We start from the raw sequence: 11,206 nt of genomic DNA on the forward strand, positions 1-11,206 counted from the left end.
ACATCTTCAGGGAGTTTGAAAATAACAACAGTGAAAGGTCTGCACTTGTATACTGTCTTTTAACGTAGCAAGGCTCTAAAAATCAATTTACAGCACTTCACATTCACCCATGCACATGCACGGCAGTGGGGTGAAGCTTACATTCAACCTACTGGCTGATGTTGGGAACATCTTTGACTGTGGCCACACCCCAAAAAAAGGACAAGTACTCTTTTTTTTGATAGAAAAAGCTTGTTTATTAAATAAATAAATACTGCGCTTTTTTACACAATAAGTTATGCAGGACATGTTTTACCCAGGTGACAATGGCTCTTAAGGGATCCTCAGAGGATGTATGGTACTAGTTTTTTAGTTGTTTTTTTGTTGTTGTTTTTTTAACGTCATTTTCTCCTCCTGCCCCCTTCCCCCATATCACCCCTTTGGTTCTCAACTTAATAAGCTGAACCCATCTGTCAGTAAAGAGAACAAATCACAGTTTTTAAAGTTAGTGTGACATTACACCCTTCCCACTCAGACACACACTCACTCGTACACACAGCCAAACTCTGTAGCATCCTCACATATTAGCCAGTAATTCCTTTGCACTGGTGAGTTGGCCGCGACATAAGCTGTACAACATTTACATTATTCCACAGTCAGGCTCTGACATTCAGAGCATCAATATATGGATTCCCTCTGGATTAATTCAGCTATACTCTATACAGTGAAGCTGGTGCCAGCCCAGCATTTCTCTCTACTTCCCAAATACCCCTCTTTCCCCATCCCCATAAAACACTTGGGGATCGCATTCGTACCAACATACGCCCTCCTTTCTCTCCTTCCAACAATCCACATACAAGTCAGCCCTTTTCCATCCACAGTTATTGTGCTACATTTCAGTTTCTCAGTCTTTCAGTCTCTTGCTTTTTTATTTTTTTCCACACCTCGCACTGGTGCCCGAGTGATTATGACACCGCACAGCTGGATTAATTTACTCTGCTCAAATCCATTCTTGAAATCCACTCGTCTTCCACGGATTCTTTCGGCATCCTCATTCCACCGCAGTAACACGTTCGGTAGGTTTGCTCGTCTGTCCAGCACACGCTCTGTGTGGGTTTAGCTGCATCTCTGCAGAAGCATGTTGAGGGAATACACCATGCGCTCCCGCAGGTCAGTAGGGCAGCCAGACTTCAACAGGGAGCTGAGTTTGAAGGTTTTGGAGACGCGGTCTTCGTTAATGTATGTCAGCATGTACTCCTCCCTCTGGCAACACAGGATGATCTTGGTGTGATCGTGGTAAAAGTTAACCTTTAAAGATAAAAACAAACAAGAAAACTGATAAGTTTGGAGAACAATCTTTTTGTCTATTTGATTTGTGGTTTAAAGCTCCTTGATGCCATGCATCGCACTTGTAACTACGCTTCTACTGAGCATGCCCAGCAGCAGCTATGCTCCTGTGATAATGTGTGTTTACCTGGAAAGTGCCGTCATTAAACAGCATCATGAGGGCGCGGTCTGACTTGAGCCACTGCAGCAGGTAAAGTCTGGGCATGTGTGAGTCTGTTATAGTGCCAAGGTCCCCGCCCTGAGAAAGCAAAAGAGTAGCACATCAGGTTTAGACAAGCTGCAATGTCTCTAAGGCTACAGGGTGTGGAAATACAAAAGGAACATAACAGCAACATAACAATTTTTTAAAAAATGGATAAAGGAGTGGAGGAATAACGATTTTTTACTTACATCCATGAGGTTTTCCTCCATGTAATGGGAGAAGTACTTAAGCACAGTGACCTGCCCGACAAAGTGTTCAGGAACCTCACAGGTGGGAAAGACAGAGCGCTGGCCTAGCTCTGCGTAGTAATGGATGGTCCTGAAACCCAAAATAAAACAAAAAAGATCAGATTCGGTTAGATGACATTTTTGAAAGATTTGACACGATAACCGCAGCATGCTTAGACAAGTTAATGTTGTGACTAATAACTTTTAAATTTAAGGGAGGGCGTTGAGAAAGAATACATACTTTCGGTCGGGTAGGAGGCTCATGTGAGTGCCATTGTTGAAGAGAACTCCCACGGTGTGATCAGATAACTGGTATCCAAAACCGTACTTGTTGGAGTAATCCACCCATTTAGTCACCCATTGAAGACTGCAGCTGGTTGAGCCCTGAGGAATGTCACTGGCTGCAGGGTGAACAGAAAGAGGAGGAGGGTTAGAATACAGTTAAAGGTATAATGAAACAGTGAGCTTAAGTGCACTATTAATTGCAGCTAAGGCATGCATGTAGAGGTCAAGGCTTTGTTAGTTCACTCACCTTTAGGCATATTCTCCAGACACCCCCTCAGCACACTTGCAACAGTCTCAGCCACACTCCCTGTCGTGCTGTCTTCCAGGCCTTTTGGAGCAATAACAGGTGCTCAGTCAGCTTGACATGACAATGGTACTAAACACTCTAGCTATGGCAGCAGCTCTCTGTAACACTGATTTCTTTTCCATAATACATCAAAAAATAATTCCAGTCTGTCTGCGCTCTGTTAAACGTGTGGGTGAACTTACATTCACTACTGCTGCTGCAGCTTCCCAGACTCCCCCTGACGATCAGACGGATGGTGTCTTGCGTCGTTGGGGACTGGCTCTCTGTTGCCGGGGCAACGGGGCTCTCGGCAGATGGCGGAAGTAGACTTCCATTCTGAGGTGGGAATGAGTGACGACAGGGTTTAGAATCTGTGAGTTTAGATCATCCCTTCCTACTATGACTCAGTGATCACCCACAGATGCAAAGAGGTTGGCTTAAAGGTTGAAAATAAGTGCTTTTAGCACTTCGGGAAAAATGTGCTCGTTATAAAGTTTTGGCACAGCTCCAGAATGACTCACTGGATTCTCCTCAACGTGATATCTCAGATCTATTTAACTGCCGTTATGATGAATCTACCTGCAACATCACCCACACTCTTGCAAATATCCTGTCTTCAGTTCTTACCTCAGACACCTTTTTGCTGTGCTGTTGGCTGATGGCAGTTCTCTCCAAGTCATGCTGCAACTTGTAGATCTCCTCTTCCTCTTTGGTTAACTTATCTATGAAGGACAAAAGGAGTGCAGAAAAATGAGAGGATGACCTCCATGACCAGCCTAAGGGTGATAAAATGGGTCATGCACACTCAGTTAACGCTAGGTGTAATGATGCCCGTGCTTCGAGCATAAATTCAGACTCAAATACAAACTATTAGTGTGACAAGTAGTATACTGAGAACTTAAATGCTGTTGCAATACTCACTCAGAGTCTCGTAGTACTTGACCTTGTCCCTCTTCCCACCAAACAGCGCAGCAGCAGCTTTCTTGAAGAAACTCTTGGCAGGGCTAGAGATGTGGAAATCTGGTGCTGAATGGCAGCAGCTAGCAGGCAGACGTTCTGGACTGAAGCCCTGTGAAGAACCAAAGTGGGTCATCTGGTGGGAAGTGGGGGGGGGGGGGGGGAGTGTAATTGTTAAACTCCTACGCTGTGACATTTACAGTGTTCAATATAGAGTGACATAGAGTTGGCAATCGTGTCTAACCTGTGTGAAGAAGTCATGCCTCAGAATGTGGTCCAGGTTGGGCCTGTCCTCTGGCATCTTGGCAAGCAGGCTGGCGATTAGCTGCTTAGCCTGTGGTGACAGGGACGAGGGGAGGGAGTAGCGGGCTTCTCTAATACACCTGTATGTCTCCTTCAGGTTGGTGGTTTCGAAAGGAGGTCTGCCCAGCAGCATAGTGTACCTGGAGGAGGATAGAGGGCATTGAGTGAGGGAGCTATTTATGCCATAGGAGATGCATGGGTAGTTTATCACACATATCACATATTTCTAAGTGAAAGAAGTAAGACAAGAATAGGCCTGTCCATAACACCCGATGCCAATATAGATAGTTTCTTAATAATTCATTACTAAACCTTTTGAAGTTCCCTAATGCTAAATTTATAGATATCCGACTCACATTACACAGCCCAAGGCCCAGATGTCTGATTCACAGCCGTGGCCCTGCTTGTTGAGAACCTCAGGGGACAGGTAGTTGGGAGTCCCGCAGATCGTCTTCCTCCTGTTTCCCGCTGGCTCCAACTTGGCAGCCAGACCAAAGTCCCCGACCTTCAGCTCCATCGTCTCGTTCACAAAAAAGTTACCTGTCGGGAAGAAAGGGAATGAGATGATGAACACTTGATATTCAAGCCAGGATCAAAGCATGAGCACAGCAAATGTAGAGGTACAGACTGAGGTTTAGTTACAAGGAATGATGTTCTCCCTGCACACAATGAAAGATTATGCACAGCACTGTAATATCACTAACCAAGTTTCAGGTCTCTGTGAAGGATTTCCTGTTCATGCAGGTACTTCAGTCCAGACACAATCTGTCTCAGGTAATAACGCACCTCTGGCTCAGTAAGCACTTTGCGGACCTTCAGGATATGGGCTAATGACTGCGGGAAAAAAAACAAAGCATAGAGATGAGAATAATTATAGAGCTTTCCCAAGATATAAGCACTGTCCTCTGTGCAGAAAAGCTTATCACACTTGACTACTTCCCTTAATTTCAAACCCCGTGGTAACACATTAAAGTTTTCTACTTTCGACAGTTAATTAAAACAGTAAAGCTCTTTATAGAGTGGGGCACATTCTGAATACCAAGTAGTGCCTCGCTGGATTTTGGGTGCAATGCAGGTCTTGTTCACATTAGAAACACGGCGGCAGTAAAGTCATTTCAAATTTACCATGTGGAAAAAACAGCACTTACTTTCCTGCTGCAGTACTCCAGCAGGATGTAGATGTTCTCCTTGTCCTCAAAATGGTGATAAAAATGCACGATGTGTTTATGGTGTAGTAATCTGTGCAGCTCAATTTCTCTGTCAATCTAGCGAAACGAAAGACAAAACATGTCTTAAATATATATATATATAAACATATAAGTTGAACATCACTGCGCTCAAGGATCGGAGTTGCGCGCTTACCTTTTCCCGTTGGTGAGGTTTGGAGACGCGCGCATGAGGGATGATTTTGGCTGCGTAAACTTTGCTGGTGGAGAGGTCGGTCATCTCATAACATTTAGCAAATCCTCCCTGGAAAAAGGAACAACACTGTTAACATGTTTTGTCTTCGGGTTAGGTAAATCCCAAGGGGGGAAAAAAATGTTTTTAAAGAAAAGAAAAAACGATGGAATGCTTGCGCTACCTTTCCCAAAACTTTTCCACGGCAGTAGCACTTCCCCGTGGCAGGATCAGTGATTATCCTGGCCATTTCTGAGGGTGCACTGCGCTCATCCATTTTCTTTCGGCGAGGCTCGCAGGACCTCTGCGTGGATTCACACATGGTGCTGCCGTTTGTCTGTTGGTGCCCGGCGCTTCTCTGTACTTCCATCAGTTATAGGTCTGTCGTACAAAACTCAGAATGGATCCCGGAGAGCTCGGCCAGGAGTCTTTATACTCTGGCGCTCAACCCTCCCCCTGTCTGCCGCCCTCTCTCTGACGTCACGGGCACGAGAGAACGGGGGTCTGGCTGTTATCGATTACCTCACATGTACGTTTGTGTTGGTGGTGGCACAGATATGGAAATATGTAAAGCGACGTGCGAAACTTTGGTTTTTTAATAAGCATTATATATATGCTTATATATATATATATATATATATATATATATATATATATATATATATATATATATATATACACACATTTTGATATATACATACAGTTTGATAATGAAGATAGACACGTGCTGTACTGTAGTATTTATTTAATCGAATCTGAATTCATCGAATAAATAGCCCCTTTAAGAAAATATACTTGCACATATCCACTATGCTGAAGAGAATCATTTGCATTCTCTTCAGGCTCACACCATCCGGTTGCTGCACCGAGGTCAGGTTGGAGCACGAGCGCCCTCAGGTGGAGATTTTGGACACTATTCAGATTAAAATGCGGGTTTCAGACATACCTTTGGGACCTGCAGTATGTTTATCAATGTAGTGCATGCCAGCTGAGCAGTGACACGTGGGACTTCACTCAGCTGGTTAGCGGTTGTATCTATAGATGTAGAAAATGTTGTTTTCAGAGTCATTTGCCTGTGGCAGTAGAAAGACCAGATTCATCCATGTGCAAGGCTGAATAACCCAACCTCATATGTATCCATTCCAGTCTTCTCTTCAGTGGCTCCTTGTTAAATTCAGAATTCACACAACTGTTGGGTTTTCTTTCTAATACTACTGAGGTGACTGTTGTTGTGAAAACTAAATAAATAAAACTGAATTGAATTGAAACAAAAACAGAAAGACACAAAAACTTCACCTCTTCTCTGCCTAAAAGTGAAATATTCCAACACATGTTGTTCAGATTGCTGTAAACAAACAGGCAAAGTGCATGCACCCATGTAATGCAAAGGGCTCAAATTACCACTTGCAGTTATGGCGTGGCTGTGCGGGCCATAACAACTACGTGCAGTGTCGAAAGACCAAACAAACCAATGTTAAACCTGACCTCCAGCTGTGGCCGCAGACATTTTAGAAAAGCCACACACACACAAGAAACCACAGCATTTGAATTTAATGTCAGTGTCACAAAACCAAAATGAAACAAAACTATTCACAGACTCTCCTGCAGCATCCCAGTGAAGGACATTTATCGGTGCTGATGCTGGAAATAAATGGCTTGCAGTGTGAGAGCTCTCGAGGAGAGATGCAGTCAGTCACAAACATATTCTTTATAGTGAAGCATGATAACATTTAAAACAAGGACTTCAGCATTATGGCTTAAACTCCATTGGTTCTGAAAGTGCAAAGACTTAAAAAAAAAATAGTACACGCGTCAGGTGAAATCATCCTGACATTTTGCTGCCGAGTCAGAGTCCTTCCATGTTCAAAGACTTCTTTGAACGATCTCTCCTGGTCAGTGCTTATAACTGCCAGACTACCAATTTATGCTCTCTTTGTCTGGGATTCTTATCATATTATATTGCACTTACTGCCCAAGAACAAAGTCCCAGGAGGGTACAGTGCTGTTTTGAGTTACAATTCTAGAAAGTGCTGTAATTTTATTGCACTGCTGGTTTTGCTTCGCTTCTAAGGTACGAGCGCACAGTGCTGATGTCGTAAGCAAAGGTCTGATCAAGTCCGAAGCCAGCGGATGACTGCTGTGGCCAGTTAGGGAAAGGAAAGCGACAAGCGATAACAAGCGCGTCATCTGAAAGCTCTTTCAACAGCTTCTCTCCGAGCACCTCCATCTGTAAACCAGCAAGAAGAGCCAAATTAGCACAGCATCAGATGACCAAAAGCAGAGGAAAACAATCATTCTTCACGGGAAAAAAACCCACTCACCACTCCCGGAGCAAGGAACGCTGTCACATTATTGTATGGAGACAAATCGGTCTAAAAGCAAGAGACAAACATGGTCAAACTACAGCTATTACCAAGTGTAAAAGACTATATTTCTATCACAGTCTTACCTTCCAGAAATCTTTTTTAACAAAGACTGCCTGCCTGGAGGGGACTCCTGTCCAGCAGGCCTTGCTCCTGGCATATGCCACTAAAATGGAGTTTATTTCAAAGCCTGTGGACTGGAAACCAGCAGCAGAGGCTGCAAATACCTGGCAAGCAAACAGGAGGAGTTTCCAAAACAGTTCAACTCACAGCATATTCACAGATACCTTTTTCTCTAAGACAGGTACACTCACTCACCAGTCTTCCATCTCCTGATCCCAGATCTGCCAAGCGACCTGATCTACCCTCAAGCAGCTTCATCACGTTCGCAGTCTGATCTTTACTGGAGGGCAAATAGGGCACCTGGACAACAGTGCAAACATGCAGTGAGTCAGTACACATGGCAGGCATGATGTCTCAAGACTCTCCTTTTCAACACTGCCCTATTGCACAACTGACAGCATGCATTACAAAGTAATTGACATGAAAATATCCCAAATAAAATACAAATTGCTTCCATCTGTTGTTAAAGCTCCAAATTAAATGTACTTCTCTTCACAACAGTCAAGCCTGCTGTGACTATAGCCTTGAGTCAGCTCTCCCACTCACTGTCAGTGGAACTGCTTCACAATAATCTTCCAAATTACAATCTCAGCAGGACTCTCTGGTTCCCAGTTGTGGTAAACACTTTAAATCTGCCCATTGTACAAAACCATTTTTCTCCTAGCATAACATGTTTTATTTGAGCTATAGCTGGAGTCATGTCATTAATCCAAACCACACGCATGCGTACACACACTCCTCTATACGAGGTAAACTGGTAAAAGCAATTTAAATTATTGCATATTCACATTAACAAAAGATCATGGTGCAGTTCTCCATAGAAGGTCATCATGATTAGACTTACCGCTGTCTTCTTTCCCACATTTGTTGCATGGAGCTTTATGCTCCAAAGCAAGCAAATCAATGTTAATGTGCAAGTTATGTTACATGATCTGATTTCACACATGCAACATTTGATATGTGAGTCAGAGCAGGTAGGTAAAAACCCTAAATCTCAGGGCGATCTCAGGTACCTTGAGCCTCCATGGGATTTTGCGGAAGCCCGGTAGGGTGAAGAGGCTCCATAATCCGTACAGGCCTGTAAGCAGAGCACCTGTGCAGGCTGAGAAGATGGGATGAGGTCTGTTGGTAGGGAAGACCCCGCTATAGTTTTGCAGGATTACTTCAATGGAGTCTTCCATGGCAAACTGTGGCAGGAGGGGTTAAAATACAGCAAATAAGTGGAAATATTACTGCAGCCTGTATGAAACAAAATGCTACTTGTATGTGAGATATTCTGATTAACTTACTCTCTGTTGTAATAGAAGGAAACTGATTTATTCATGTTGAGTAATACTGATTCTTTTAAACATAGATAAAGATACAGGGTTTCAGAAGTATTTTTGTGATAGTGGTTTGGTCCTTCAGAAATTGTCTAAGTGGGAGGGTGGCTGTCTAGAAGAAATTCTTAAGGAAAGAAAAGAGCGAGAAAAGGCTGAGGTATGACCAATTACACAAGAGGAGATCAGGAGAACAGTGAGTGTCTACAGCCATCTAAAAAAAATAACACGGTGGAAACTCTGCCATAGTTTGGAGCTGCATTTACAGCCTGTGATGCTGGGAATTGTGTCATAATCTATTAAATTATGAATGCAGAAAAGTCCTGTTAGATTTTGATCCACCGTGCAACACATTCTGGAAAGAATCTGATTGGTGACAGCTTCATTTTTCAGCATCACAATGATCCCAAACACACTGCTAATAAAGTAAAAGCAAGCATGAATAGAAAAAGACACACAGTGGATCACTATCAGTCATGAATTGGTTTCCCCAGAGCCCGGACCTCAACATTACTTAATCAGTGTGGGATCATCTTGACAGAGAACGGAACAAAATGCAGCGAACATTGAAAGAAGAGCTTTGAGCGTTTCAAGAAGCCTGGAAAACTATTAAGACTTCAAGACTATGTAATCAAAACACCAGAAAGCTTGTCTACAAGAGTTCAGTATATGTTGAAAAATAAAAGAAGACATGCCAAACATGGACTTTCAAGCTCATTAGAATTGTACAAACTCCTGTTTTTGCTTTATATACTGCATTTCCATGCATGTTTGCACTCGTTTCAACAAATTGCAGTGTCTATTTTCCATTTTCCTAGCAAAATATAAAGAAAAGAGGAGAGGCTCGAGGTTTTTCAATTCAATTCAATTCAATTTTATTTATATAGCGCCAAATCACAACATAAGTCGCCTCAAGGCGCTTCATAGATACAGAGAAAAACCCAACAATCATATGACCCCCTATGAGCAAGCACTTTGGCAACAGTGGGAAGGAAAAACTCCCTTTTAACAGGAAGAAACCTCCGGCAGAACCAGGCTCAGGGAGGGGCGCCCATCTGCTGCGACTGGTTGGGTCAGCACTGTGGTTATCAGAGCAGTTAGAGGCAACAAAATTGCAGATTTCAATAAATTCACTGTGATTATCTGGCTCGACATTTTCCATTTCATAAATTAATTCTAATTTAAATGACTTCCTTTCTGTACTGCAGTTTCTAATTGGACAATAAAACTTAAGACCAGTAGTGGCCATCATTCTGACACAGCTTACCTGCTGGATTCTGAAATACTCCATATATACATCGGCACCTTTTTAAAGAAACTGGTTACCATGTAAGTTTGTAAATGATCATGTTGTGAGTTTGCCTTAAAATATTCACAGAATTCAGCATTTACAGCAAAAATCAAAAGCAAAAAAGTTTTAAACTATATATTTCACACAATCTAAGAAGAATTTGGTATGTATGTATGTATGTATGTATGTATGTATATATATATATATATATATATATATATATATATATATATATATATATATATATATCTTACTATCGACCTCTTGTATTTCACGAGGAAAGCAACATAACAAATAATTTCAAATTCCTCTTATCACTATTAAGACTATAAAGCAAGCTGATTTCCACACCACATAGCATACACCACCAGAGCAGCGTGTCCGACAGCAGGTGGGGCTACAGTGACCTTTCACTCGCCCACAAACCTTCTAGAAAAAAAAATATTGACAACATTTAGGTCATGCACCGAAACTACTCGAAGGAACAATCCTGTTTATTCTCGACAACAAGGAGTTTTACCAGTACAAACTATCCCGAAAGAGCTATTTTCAGACACGCAGACATATTATAAGAGTTTTAGATTCTGGATGAAGCCGATGCAAGCGCATGCACAGTTAACCCACTCACAGCAGGACAGACAAACAGTTCGGTGTGTGTGTGTGTGTGTGTAGACTGGAGAAATGTGCAAAGTTCTAACAACACCTGAAAAACTCAACTATTGTTGACAGTTAAGTCTGTCTACCTTACCTGACCCTCCCCCTCGTCTCCTGCGCACTCAGCAGCACGCACGCACGAACAGATCGTCCAGTCAAACAGCGTTCAGTCAGCATGTCCCGCCCTCTCGCTTCACGCACTTCACGCACACCCTATCAAACGTCTGCTTACTGCCTGACAAATGAGCTCTGACTGAATCCGAGTTGTACTCCACGGTAATTTCATGCCTCCTGGGTCTGTGCTGCTTATCGCATGGCGCAATAGTATAAGATAAGCCACTTAGGATTCAGGTGTGAACGCGTAAAAAAGCCTCTAATTAAGGCTGTTATATAAAAATAAATGTGTTTAAAATGCTTTAAATTGGTGTTTAATTACGATCATACATTTCAGGTGTGAATCTCTCTGCTCCAT

The 11,206-nt window shown here is 42.6% G+C and overlaps 2 protein-coding genes across 4 annotated transcripts; both read right to left on the reverse strand.

The window, feature by feature from the left end:
* Positions 1-218: 218 nt before the first annotated feature.
* Positions 219-5,396, reverse strand: plk2b (polo-like kinase 2b). 2 transcript variants are annotated; one of them, XM_080894497.1, is made up of 14 exons: positions 5,169-5,396; positions 4,949-5,056; positions 4,735-4,851; positions 4,291-4,420; positions 3,943-4,126; positions 3,528-3,726; positions 3,248-3,419; positions 2,954-3,048; positions 2,530-2,662; positions 2,288-2,368; positions 1,997-2,156; positions 1,717-1,846; positions 1,454-1,564; positions 219-1,287 (listed from the first exon to the last, which is right to left on the reverse strand). In XM_080894497.1, exons 1-14 carry the CDS (start codon positions 5,352-5,354, stop codon positions 1,096-1,098), a joined length of 1,998 nt encoding a protein of 665 aa, XP_080750623.1. In that variant the 5' UTR covers positions 5,355-5,396; the 3' UTR covers positions 219-1,095. The 2 variants fall into 2 exon arrangements, with proteins under 2 accessions (XP_080750623.1, XP_080750624.1); XM_080894498.1 differs by having other exon boundaries at positions 220-1,287; positions 3,248-3,395.
* Positions 5,397-6,518: 1,122 nt separating this feature from the next.
* LOC308404159 (ATP synthase subunit C lysine N-methyltransferase) lies at positions 6,519-10,942 on the reverse strand. Of its 2 annotated transcripts, XM_080894060.1 has the most exons (7): positions 10,829-10,942; positions 8,484-8,657; positions 8,315-8,347; positions 7,666-7,770; positions 7,434-7,574; positions 7,306-7,356; positions 6,519-7,211 (listed from the first exon to the last, which is right to left on the reverse strand). In XM_080894060.1, the coding sequence occupies exons 2-7, from the start codon at positions 8,649-8,651 to the stop codon at positions 7,023-7,025; spliced, it is 687 nt and encodes a 228-aa protein (XP_080750186.1). In that variant the 5' UTR covers positions 8,652-8,657; positions 10,829-10,942; the 3' UTR covers positions 6,519-7,022. The 2 variants fall into 2 exon arrangements, with proteins under 2 accessions (XP_080750186.1, XP_080750187.1); XM_080894061.1 differs by lacking the exon at positions 8,315-8,347.
* Between the last annotated feature and the right edge of the window lie 264 nt (positions 10,943-11,206).

The sequence above is a fragment of the Rhamphochromis sp. 'chilingali' genome (genome assembly GCF_963969265.1).
Source record: "Rhamphochromis sp. 'chilingali' genome assembly, chromosome: 10".
Classification (NCBI taxonomy): Eukaryota; Metazoa; Chordata; class Actinopteri; order Cichliformes; family Cichlidae; genus Rhamphochromis; species Rhamphochromis sp. 'chilingali'.

What these genes read in the sequence shown, in the direction of transcription:
- LOC308404159 (XM_080894060.1), bottom strand. Translation starts at nt 8,651, where the DNA reads ATGGAAGACTCCATTGAAGTAATCCTGCAAAACTATAGCGGGGTCTTC. An exon ending in ATGTGGGAAAGAAGACAGCG is followed by an intron (nt 7,771 to 8,314) that starts GTAAGTCTAATC and finishes ACTGTTGTCCAG; the next exon opens with GTGCCCTATTTGCCCTCCAG. An exon ending in TTAAAAAAGATTTCTGGAAG is followed by an intron (nt 7,357 to 7,433) that starts GTAAGACTGTGA and finishes TCTTGCTTTTAG; the next exon opens with ACCGATTTGTCTCCATACAA.
- plk2b (XM_080894497.1), bottom strand. Translation starts at nt 5,354, where the DNA reads ATGGAAGTACAGAGAAGCGCCGGGCACCAACAGACAAACGGCAGCACC. An exon ending in GTGGAAAAGTTTTGGGAAAG is followed by an intron (nt 5,057 to 5,168) that starts GTAGCGCAAGCA and finishes TCCTTTTTCCAG; the next exon opens with GGAGGATTTGCTAAATGTTA. An exon ending in TCACAGAGACCTGAAACTTG is followed by an intron (nt 4,127 to 4,290) that starts GTTAGTGATATT and finishes TCTTCCCGACAG; the next exon opens with GTAACTTTTTTGTGAACGAG.